The 11,510-nt window shown below is 48.0% G+C and overlaps 1 protein-coding gene across 1 annotated transcript in view; it reads left to right on the top strand.

Moving 5' to 3' along the window:
* The first annotated feature begins 250 nt into the window (after nucleotides 1–250).
* EDIL3 (EGF like repeats and discoidin domains 3) overlaps nucleotides 251–11,510 on the top strand; it is a 1,526,861-nt gene continuing 1,515,601 nt past the window's right edge. Inside the window, exon 1 of the mRNA XM_069224820.1 lies at nucleotides 251–1,076. Coding sequence (XP_069080921.1) covers nucleotides 1,010–1,076 — 67 coding nt within the window. The 5' untranslated portion in view covers nucleotides 251–1,009. The remainder of the gene's footprint in view (nucleotides 1,077–11,510) is intronic.

Here is an 11,510-nt window from a genome sequence, read left to right as displayed (position 1 = left end):
GCTACTCAGTGTTTTTCACTTATCTTGCGTGATATACTTTTATGTGCGTGATCCTGGCGTTCTAAGGTACTGTTGGTTACGTTAAGATTTTTAGTTTTTCGATGTATGTACTGAACGGAAAATATGGATTTCCTTCAGTGAGCTGGTGTTTCTATTAGTGTACATTGAAGAGGAATTTAGCCTGGTTGCACTGTATTATTTTTTATTCTCTGCTGTTTAAACGTGCCAGACTAAACCCCGGCCCCTGGCTATTGAGAAGCATGCAATCATTCGCCCGTTAGCTCGCTGCAGGCGTGAGGGTAATACAGATGGAGTAAATGACCCGCGGGAACGCGCTCTTGAGGGCCGAGTGAGAATCAGGCCGAAGGGCATGGCCCTCTGATGTCCGGGGTCCTCTCTGCCCCGCCCTGCCTCTCCCGGGAAGGGCTATTAGCGGTGCCAAGAGCCCGAGCAGATCTTGGGGCGGGAGGAGCAGGTGCCTGGGAGGGGCTACGCCGCTGCGCTCGGTATCTTTCTCTATCTGTCACCTTGGCTCCCTCTATCCCTTTCTTCAGCAGAAGCAGCTACTTTGCGTGAGCACTGAGAGGCAGACGGAGCACCGGCAGCCCAGCGCTCCATTGCTTGCGGAGGGGGCGCTCCCGGACAGTGCAGCCGGCAGTCTCTGTGCGCGCTCACTGGCCGACGACTCCGGGGTCAAGGGAGCGGCGTGAAGCTGGCGCTCCTCTGCTAGTTCAAGAGGGAGGCGGAGAGGTAGCGGCTCGCGGACCACCCGCCCTGCGGACTCCCCGGCTAGAGCCTCCACCGTCCTAGGCGGCATCCCGGGGAGAAGCGGAGCCTCTGGCGAGGGGCAGACGCGTGTTAGGGGCACGCCGAGCCCGGAGAGCGAGGAGGAGAGTGGTCCCTCTGGTGCACGCATCACGCCTCCTCTGTCCCTGTATCTGGAGCTGCCTGGTTGTGGTGTCCGGGGAAGGAAGGATTGCTGACGCCTCACCCCTGCCCTGGACCGAGGATGCCTGCACGGCTCGTGCGCCTCCTGCTCTGCTGCCTCTGCCTGGGGGCGCCGCTGGTCGCCAACGGTGAGTTCGCTCCGTCTCACGCCAGGGGTATCATCACCGGGCTGCCGCCTTCAAAGCGGACGATCACATTGTCCGGCGGGGGAAGGGGTAAAACGGGCGAGTTGTGGGTAGAACTGGTGATAAACTGGAAACGTTGTAAAGCAAGGTCCTATAATCATAACCGCCCCTTTTGTTTAGGAATGTTTTTGATCCAGAGGGGCTCTGTGTTCCTTGAGTTAAGTAAGAGTCCTCATTTATTAAATCAGGTCTACCGTGTCTATGAGCTATATGTCAACTTCATAAACAGTCTGGAGCGGAGCTGGTCCGAGCAGACCGTGGGTGGTGACGCTGGCCTGGGAAGTGCTGTAAAGAGCTGCAGGTCGGACGTGCGAACAATCCTCATCTGCAGACAACCGTTGATTAGTGAGGTTAAACCACTCTCAGCTGGACACCTAATCCCGAAGATCTGCTACGGGATTAACCGCCCCCGACTGCCGATATAGCCGGCTCGCCACGGGCCTACGGTCTGCTGTTTGGACTGTGGAATACAGCAGTCATCACAGGGTCCTTCTGGACCCCGGTGCCTCTGCACCAGCGGAAAATTCGCCTCTGGGTGTGGAGTTCAAAGCTTCCTATCTCTGAGTTGGTTGTTTGTTTGTTTGGACTGAATCTGCTATTGGTCCTTTGAAGGTTTCACCAAACCACTTCTGTTGTGAGAGTTTACACCCCTTTCCCCAGCTGCCGTGGTTGATCTCCAAAAGATCGCCATCCCATCTGATGTCGGTCAACCCGTACAACATCGGCGAGGGTTTAAAGTCGGCAATTACTGTGCGGATGTAATGAGCTGCTTTGAGAGTTCCCGTCCACGGGGCTGCTTCGGTGATCCCTTGCCGAGGTTAATAGGTGTGTATCTACCTACACCTGCTCTGCGACTTTGCAGGTTGTGGTAAGGTTCAGCAGCTGGCGTTGTCAATATCTGCCGCCACGATAGTGTGTGAATTTACCACCCGATAGTTCACTGAGTGACTATCCATAGCTGCCTGGCGGGATGGTTTATCGCCCTTGAGGTGGTTTGGAGAGTGTACCTTCCCCAAGCTGTTGTCAGGGTTTATAGCATCAATCGCATGCGAGGGGTTTAGTGGTCCGACCTACTACTGCCAAGATTTACGCCTTTCCACCGCCCCGCATTTTATGCAATGCAATGCCCCTCCTAGACGATTGTGGTTCTAGGTCTCAGGTTACCCGGTTCCCTGCGCAGATAGTTCGTATAGATGAGAGTTTGCTTTGCATTCTGGTACTCGTCGTTCACTTTGTCCTATGAGCAACCGGGGCGAGAAGAGCCAACACGGACTAGGTGTCCTACTGTTTTTTGCAGTCGGGGAATCTAGGAGCTCTGATCATTTCCTGAGAGAGTGCCGGGCTATGACAGGAGTGGCGTTGGCTCGGGCTCCAGGACATCACAGGGTCCTTCTGGACCCCGGTGCCTCTGCACCAGCGGAAAATTCGCCTCTGGGTGTGGAGTTCAAAGCTTCCTATCTCTGAGTTGGTTGTTTGTTTGTTTGGACTGAATCTGCTATTGGTCCTCTGAAGGTTTCACCAAACCACTTCTGTTGTGAGAGTTTACACCCCTTTCCCCAGCTGCCGTGGTTGATCTCCAAAAGATCGCCATCCCATCTGATGTCGGTCAACCCGTACAACATCGGCGAGGGTTTAAAGTCGGCAATTACTGTGCGGATGTAATGAGCTGCTTTGAGAGTTCCCGTCCACGGGGCTGCTTCGGTGATCCCTTGCCGAGGTTAATAGGTGTGTATCTACCTACACCTGCTCTGCGACTTTGCAGGTTGTGGTAAGGTTCAGCAGCTGGCGTTGTCAATATCTGCCGCCACGATAGTGTGTGAATTTACCACCCGATAGTTCACTGAGTGACTATCCATAGCTGCCTGGCGGGATGGTTTATCGCCCTTGAGGTGGTTTGGAGAGTGTACCTTCCCCAAGCTGTTGTCAGGGTTTATAGCATCAATCGCATGCGAGGGGTTTAGTGGTCCGACCTACTACTGCCAAGATTTACGCCTTTCCACCGCCCCGCATTTTATGCAATGCAATGCCCCTCCTAGACGATTGTGGTTCTAGGTCTCAGGTTACCCGGTTCCCTGCGCAGATAGTTCGTATAGATGAGAGTTTGCTTTGCATTCTGGTACTCGTCGTTCACTTTGTCCTATGAGCAACCGGGGCGAGAAGAGCCAACACGGACTAGGTGTCCTACTGTTTTTTGCAGTCGGGGAATCTAGGAGCTCTGATCATTTCCTGAGAGAGTGCCGGGCTATGACAGGAGTGGCGTTGGCTCGGGCTCCAGGACCTGGGTTATAGCCATGCATCCCAGCATAGCTGAAGACATCTTAAACAACCTCTGTGCTGGTCCGGAGCCGGAGAGGACGTTCAGCAGCTGAAGGAAGGGGGAGCGAGCACATGTAAACTCGGATGTGGTCCAGAATAGGAAGGCAAATCACCGAACGCACTCTGACCATTGCTTAATTTGTGCTAGTTGTTTCCGGTGCTGAGCACCGATACTTGTTTCTGAGGGCCGACGCTTAGTTTTCTGTCTCAAGCATTTACTGCCAGCAAAAGGCACGTGGGAAAGACGGAGGAAGAGAAAAACGAAAAAGCATCGGAAAGGGGAGAAGCGGGAAGCTGCAAGATTGAGCTGAAGAGGCAGGGAGCGGCTATAAATGCACTGAAGAGGCCCGAGGTGGCTTCAGGATTACTCTGCCTCAGTATTATGTGCTCGCACTTTTAATTGCAGCAGCCGCGTGTTTAAGAGGAGAGCTTTGAGCACCGGCACCTTTTTTTATTTACAAATGAAACACCGACTCTGACCCCCGATTGGTTCAACTTTCCGACCGTGCCTTCTTGGCTCCCGGTTGGCTTCAAAGGCGGAGAGATGACAGACTGAAGTACCTTTCGCCGTAATTGTCGCGCACCCCCTGAGGGCAGCGACCAAAGAGGAAGCAAAAGTTCGTAGACACCGTGTGCGCCAGCCCGTCACCGAGTATCAGCCTGATGTACACTCTGGCGCTCCACACCAGCCCTTTTACCAGTGCGCATCCTGGACGTTCCTGGTGCCTCCGAACAGCAACAGAACACCCTCCGCCTAAAGCTGAAGCTTGGAATTCTCCAGGAGTCAACAACTGTCGGATCACGATGTCCACCGTCCTGCGTGCCTTTTTATGAACCCCTTCCACCTGCCCCATATTGCGCGCACACACACGCCGCCCTATTGATTGGAATGCGCGAGTCAGTATTCTGAGGAGACTTTTTAAATAAGTGCCAGCAAACGGCCGGCGACCTACGTGCTGTGCATGCTGGGGAGGGCTGGCTGGGAAGAGTCCAGGAGGAAGAGGTGCGCTAAGAGGACTGGGGGGCTGGCCCTAGTCCTCTCAGCGCACCTCTTATTCATCAAAGTCCACGGGGACGCCGCGAGAGTTTTCTGCACAGCCTGTCAAACTCCCTTGCTCACAATCCCGCCAAATACGTCATTGCAATAGGGAGCTCGGACATCGGGAAGCGAGCTTACTTTACTGCTGTTTACTACTTCCAGTTGCTGCTGCACGCATAGAGGATGCATGCTTGTGTTTGAGGTGAAGTGTACTGGAGGTGCCTTGTGTCCCGGGTACCCACAGGCCCTGCGTGAGCCCACTGCTTTATGTAGGGATCTTGGAGATTCGTCCTCCCACACAACTGCAACACGATTTTAATTGCTCTTTAAGTTAAATGCACTGCATTCGTTACATTATCTGCCAGCAATTTGTCTCGGTTTACTTGCATTTCTGCTTACCCAGAGAGTTACTTAATCATTAATCACTTTTATGTTAAAATTAAACCAATGGATCACGCCTTAAACTGAATATTTTATTAGCTCGTGCATTATACATGTCGGGGACTTGCTAAAAAAATGCAATAACATTAATTCTGTAGCAGGGAGCATGTGATACTCTGCCGAGGCCTGTAGATTGTCCCCCGAGTGCTAAAACAAAACCGGTATCTACGACAAGTCTAGACGTGTTCATAAATATTCCAGTTGGAATCGTCACTTTGCTTTAGTATCTTGCCGGCGGTCGCCTTCCACGTGCTTTTAGCCCCTTTGGTACCCGAGAACAGTCGGGTGCTGGGGCTTCCCTGCAGACTCTGTGGTCTGTGAAGAAACGAGAAGTGTCTGAATAATGAGGACATGTTCTATTCGTGGTGGTCTAAAGCCTTCCCATTAAGGTTTCTTAATTACGGTATTTATTTTTTATAACCCTCCATGGCTCTTAAGCATGCGACGAGTGCCTTTTTTATTAGTCTCGGCACTAATTAACACGTTCTTCGCCCAGATTTTACAGTAAAATGTTGCAGCCTGAAATTATGTTTCCCCCTCTCACCACTCAACGTTTTTTTGAATGTGTGATTCTCATTTTCCAAGTTGTCCCAATAGCCACGAAAGATTCCTGCAAATGGCGCCGCCCGGCCTTATGCCAAAGCCGGATGAGTGTGAGCTGCGCTTTCCTCGTCTCCCAGTGGAGCGATGGTAGTTCTTTGCTCCTGGAACATGTTTTATTCAGCTCGGCTTCCATCTTCTGTGAACACTGGCTCGGGCGTGTTTGCAGTAGCTGTTTTCGGAAGTGAACCTTGCCATGTTATAAACTGACACATGCACGCATGATAGCAGGCGCAAGTTTGTCCGAGAATCAATGCATTTGAGTGCATTCCCAAGTGTGTGTTGGATATCTTGCTTATTTGTGCGAGTGACTATTCGAGTCTCTGGACCAAGTACAGCATGGTTTAGTGAGTCTGTAACTGTTGGAAGTGTGGATGTGAGACTGCACGAGGACAGCATGGTTAACCGAGAGAAATCACCCGTAACTGGAGCATTACGCGATGTCGCATAAGTACAGCACGACTGAGTCAGACTGTTTTTCAAGTGTATGTGTGAGACTGCATCATTAGGGCATGGTTGACTGCATTTGTGTGTGTGTGTGTGCGTGACCCTGAACGTGTTCCGCGTTGTTGTCACACTGAATTCTTAAGTGACATGTGAGACTGCATGAATACAGTACTGATGACTCTGACAACCTTTGTAAATTGAGACTGCATGAGTACAGCATGGTTGTGTATGTGACTGCGTTGGTAAGTGTGTTTGTGTGAGGCTGTGTGCGTTCAGCATAATCCAGTCACAGGTAGTTTGTGAGACTGCTTGCATACTTCATGGCAGAGTATGATTGCACTGGTGTGTGTGTGAGACTGCAAGTATACACAATTGATACGTTTGGCTGCATCATGTGTGTGAAACTGCATGAGAACAGCAATGAGTCTGTCTTCATAAGCTTCTTTATGTACGTAAGAATGCATGATTTGCGCATGGCTGAGTGAGTGTTACATTCGTATGTGTGTGTGAGATTGTGCATAGTTCAGTCACACTGCTTTCACACGTGATGTATGTGAGGGTGCATGAGCAGAGCTGAGTCTTACTGCACTGGTGTGCGTGTGAGACTGCATGAGTACAACATGGCTGAGTGACTGCACTGGTGTATGAGACTGCATAAGCACAGCATGGCTGACTTTGACTGCATGGGTGTGTGTGTGTGAGAGAAATTGCATGAGCATAGCATGACTGAGTCTGACTACATAGGTATGTGTACGAGTCTGCACAAGCATAGCATTGAGTGACTGCATTGTCGTGTGTGTGTGACTGCATGAGTACAGCGTGGCTGAGTGTACTCTGGTATGTCTGAGACTATAAGTACAGCATGACTGACTGAATGCATTGGTGTGGGTGAGACTGCATTAGCTTGGCATGGCTGAGTCTGAATTATTAGTATGTCCGTGGGACTGCACAACATGGCTGAGTCTGACTATTGGTATGTGTGTGAGACTGCATGAGCACTGCATGGCTGAGTCTGCATTGGTGTGTATGACTGCACAAGCAGGTCTGAGTCTGACTGCATAGGCATGTGTGTGAGACTGCAAGAGCAATGCATGGCTGAGTCAGACTGCACTGGTATTTCTAAGAATGCATAGGCACAGCATGACTGGCTGCGTTGTGTGTGAGACTTCTTGAGCATGGCTGAGTCTCACTGCATTGGTGTGTGTTTGAGACTGTATGCGTACAGCATGGCTGACTCTGACGGCACTGGTGTGTGTCTGAGACTTCATGAGTGTAGCATGGCTGCGTCTGACTCCATTGGGGTGTGTGTGTGTGAAACTACATGAGTACAACATGGCTGAGTCTGCATTGGTATGTCTGAGACTGCATAAGCACAGCATTGCTGAGTCTGACTGCACTGGTATGTCTGAGACTGTATAGGCACAGCATGACTGATTCATTTGTGTGTATGTGAGACTGCACAAGAATAGCATGGCTGAGTCTGCACCTGTGTGTGTGAGAGAGTGAAACTGCACAAGCATGGCTGAGTCTGCACTTTGTCTGAGACTGCATAATCAGCCACGCTGACTAACTGCATTAGTGTGTGTGTGTGTGTGACTGCATGAGCTTAGCATGGCTGACTCCGACTGCATTGTGGGCATTTGAGACAGCACATACACTGCATGGCGGAGTCTGTATTGGTTTGCGTGTGTGTGACTTCATGAGCATGGCTCAGTGACTGTACTGGTATGTCTGAGACTGCATAAGCAGCCACGCTGACTAACGGCATGTGTGTGTGTGAGAGACTGCATGAGCATAGCATAGCATGGCTGACTGACTGCATTGGTATGTTTGAGACTGCAAAAGCACAGCATGACTGACTCTGGCTACATTGTTGTGTGTGGGACTGCATGAGCATAGCAGGACTGAGTCTGACTGCATTGGTGTGTGTGAGTGCACGAGTACAGCAGGTATGAATAACTGCATAGGTATGTGTGTGAGACCTCATGAGCACTGCATGGCTGAGTCTACATCAGTTTTTGTATCAGATTGCATGAGCATGGCTGAGTCTGACTGCACTGGTATGCCTGAGACTGCATAAGCACAGCGTGGTTGACTGCATTGTTGTGTGTGAGACTGCATGAGAACCCCTTGGCCGAGTCTGACTGCATTGGTATGTGTCTAACACTGCACAAGCATAGCGTGGCTGAGACTGTCTGCATTGGTGTGTTTGAGACTGCATAAGCACAGCATGGCTGACTGACTACATTGGTATGTGTGGGAGACTGCACGAGCATGTATGGGTGACTGATCTGGTATGTCTGAGACCTCATGGGTACGGCATGGCTGAGTTTGACTGCACTGTGGTATGTGCTTGAGACGGCAAGAAGTCATGGTTGAGTGTGTAGGTGTGTCGTTTGAGCGACCCAGTGAGTTATTATATAAGTAAGTTAGTAGGTGACCCCATGAATGAGTGAATTTGTGACTGGGCGACTTAAATGGGATTTTCAAGTCCAAGAAAGCACGAATGTAGCACTTAGTTAAGTAGAAGACGTAGAATCTGTAACTAAATTTGCGTAGAATTTAGCCTGCCTTTAGGCACCGTGACTTATATGATGTAACTTTTTGCACGTACATGGCAAACTTTCTTGTCAATACCAGCCAATTCCCCTGCTGCCTTTTTGAAAGGGAACATTTTGCACGTAGCAGTTCTTTTCGAAATACCGCTGGAATGGGCGGGGAAGGTGCCTGTTGGGTAGGGGAGCCAGCAGCACCCGCGCACCTGTAACCATGCAACCCTAACGGATGTCTGACGGGTGTCCGCCTCGCGACCGCGGTTGTACTTTGCATCGCCTACTCCAAACCATATATATACACACCAACTTCCTTAAAAATCACATTTCTTTCTAAAAATAATCATCCTCACGCAGTACCTTGGCACATCTTTATGTGTCGTACAACCTGTGAAGAATACCATTTCCGTTGGATGCAGACAGACACGTGGAGCTGCATTAGACGGCGAGAGTGCGCTGTGGGGTGTGAGAAGGACAACTGGCAGCGAGTGCAGATGACGTCGGTTCTCTCTGGGGCAGGTACGGGTGCAATGTATCAACCAATTAAAGACTCAACTGCGGCGGTGTGTGTGTGTGTGTGTGTTGTGCGCGGTAACATGGGATTCGCTGCAACATATTATTATTATTATTTCAGTAGCCGCAGACATCACGGTAACGTGTTATTATTTCTGCTCAATGCTGACCTCAGCCTAAAACCTTCAAGGTCTCTCCCTGTGGTAGGAATTGGTGTTTGCTCTGATGTGTGTTCTATTAATAAGCTTGTGACAGAATACTCGCACAGCCAAACCACGTACACGTTTTCTAAAACTTGTGTACATTTGCATTAGTGTAGTTAAAGCCACCTGTGTTTTAAAGTCATTGGGCGTTTATGACCTTAAACACTTTCTTCATTCTTTAGTTTATTTTCCAGTTTTCTGAGTTTCCATACCTCTGCCTGTACCTATTTACAAAGTCTTTTGCTCAGTGGGGTGACCATTCACTTCAAAATACATGTTCCTGGATAATCAACAAACTGCAGGATCTGGGTGAGCCCCAGGTCCCAGGTCACTATATTCTTTCACTTATTAGACACCGTATCCATTCACTCATTCATAAATGGAGAATGTAGAGCCACATTTTACTCTGCTAATTGTATTCGTTTTGAAAGTAGACATACTTGCTGTTTTAAATGTTGTGTGACCTACTATGACCAGCATTTGTGAGAAAGATGTGTGCATTGCAATTTTATAAACTGAATATCATCTTATCACTTCCAACATAAAGAGAATTAACTGCGTTAAGCCTATTTCTAGGCTCTCCCAATGGAGGGGGAACAGTAACTGCAAAGTGGAATCGAATGATGTCTTGAACACTACGTTGGTCAAAAGTGAGCACTGTCCCTCTAGCTGCTGAAGTTAGCTAATCAGCCACGAGAACACACCTCTGTTTTCTGGGCTACTTGATTATTTTCTTGACTTCAGAGAAATGAGAGCTGAAAGGTTGTAAGGTAAATTTCAGGTAGGACTCAAACCTTTGGATCCTAATGTGTTATTTACTGTTGGCAGCTGGAGCACCACGTATTTGATCCTCTGAGGAATTGCTCCCCTTTACAAAAGGGGGGGAAACAGTTAAATTAATAAAGAGTCATGAAGAAGAAATACCATAATTCCACATTAAAAGATAAATTTTTTTTAATATACAATACTTATAAAAGTAAAGTATTCAGTTTTAATGTAATGCAACAGCAATAGATGCTGCTCACTGTGATTAGGAATGGATAAAGTTCAGACTGTCTATGTGATAAAGTACAGATTTTAAAAAACAAAGTAGAAATCAACAGAAATGCAACGGTCCCACAATAACCATGTACTAGTGGGCGGGCTTTTCTGGCTCCCCCTTTGGATAGTTTCCAAAGTAAAGGTTGAAAATTGACTAAGTAGGAAAAGCCATAGATACCACCACACCCACAGTATTTGCAAGTCAGATGTTGTTGCCTTGTTCAAGTCAATACTGTGGTTACACAATTATTTTGGGCCGGATGAAAAATAAGGATGACAATGAAAAATCTCCTAAAAAGCGGTGCTAGTATAACTTTCTCCTTGAGTTTAACTCTATTGCAGGGTACTTCAATGGAGGAATTGCATCAATTGCACAATGAGTATGGTAGACATAGTTACACTGTTGGGAAACCCTCCAATAAAACTGAATAGTTGTAGAGGAAATTGTTACTACTGGTTTTCATACAATTGTAAGAGAATTATAAGTTACCACCCTTCTCTAAAACAGTTTGTGCAGTTTTCTTTTGTGGCTGATTCAGAGCTGAATGGTAATGTAAAGTAGTGTTTTTCTTTTTTTTTTTCTGGAGAAAGTGCTAAATTTACAAGCAAATCCACCAGAGGAGTTTCCTCCACTCACCTGTCCCTATGGTGGAGGGCATAATTTCTTTGGAATCTCCTCTAGATATATTACCTCTTCAGTGGTTTAAATATTTTTAATTACCTCTAAACTCTAAATGCGTTCTTTCAAGTTGAGAGATGATGGGAAATGCTCCAATTTGTGTATGAAGTGATACATTTTCTTTTGGACGATTCTACACCTTGTGAAGTATTTCAACCAAGATAACACTGCCATAAAGATCATATAACCGAATTCATGGCAGAAAGTCTTCCAAAGAGCATGATAACATTTCATGGTCTCAAGTCATAGAAAAGATTAACAATCTGACTATTGTGGGTATGCAGTTATCTCCAGATCTGTGCGTGTTTGGTAAGCTCACCAGGAAGAGGGACAACAAACAGATTTGAAGGATCCTCAACCTGGCTCTGGTGTTAATGAAATGTAAGATGGTTATGAAATGGAAGGCATGTTGAATACTCAGTGTGGTTGAATGGTTGCGTGAAGTACCAAAATGGATGGAGGCAGAAATGATTATGCAAGATGCATGACATACACTTTGAATTATGAGGAAAAAAGCCTGCTCCACAATTTCACAAGTGATCCGGA

This window comes from Pleurodeles waltl, chromosome 1_1, assembly GCF_031143425.1.
Source record: "Pleurodeles waltl isolate 20211129_DDA chromosome 1_1, aPleWal1.hap1.20221129, whole genome shotgun sequence".
NCBI classification, from domain to species: domain Eukaryota; kingdom Metazoa; phylum Chordata; class Amphibia; order Caudata; family Salamandridae; genus Pleurodeles; species Pleurodeles waltl.
Note: the sequence above shows the minus strand (reverse complement) of the source record. Positions and strands in the feature narration are given on the sequence as shown.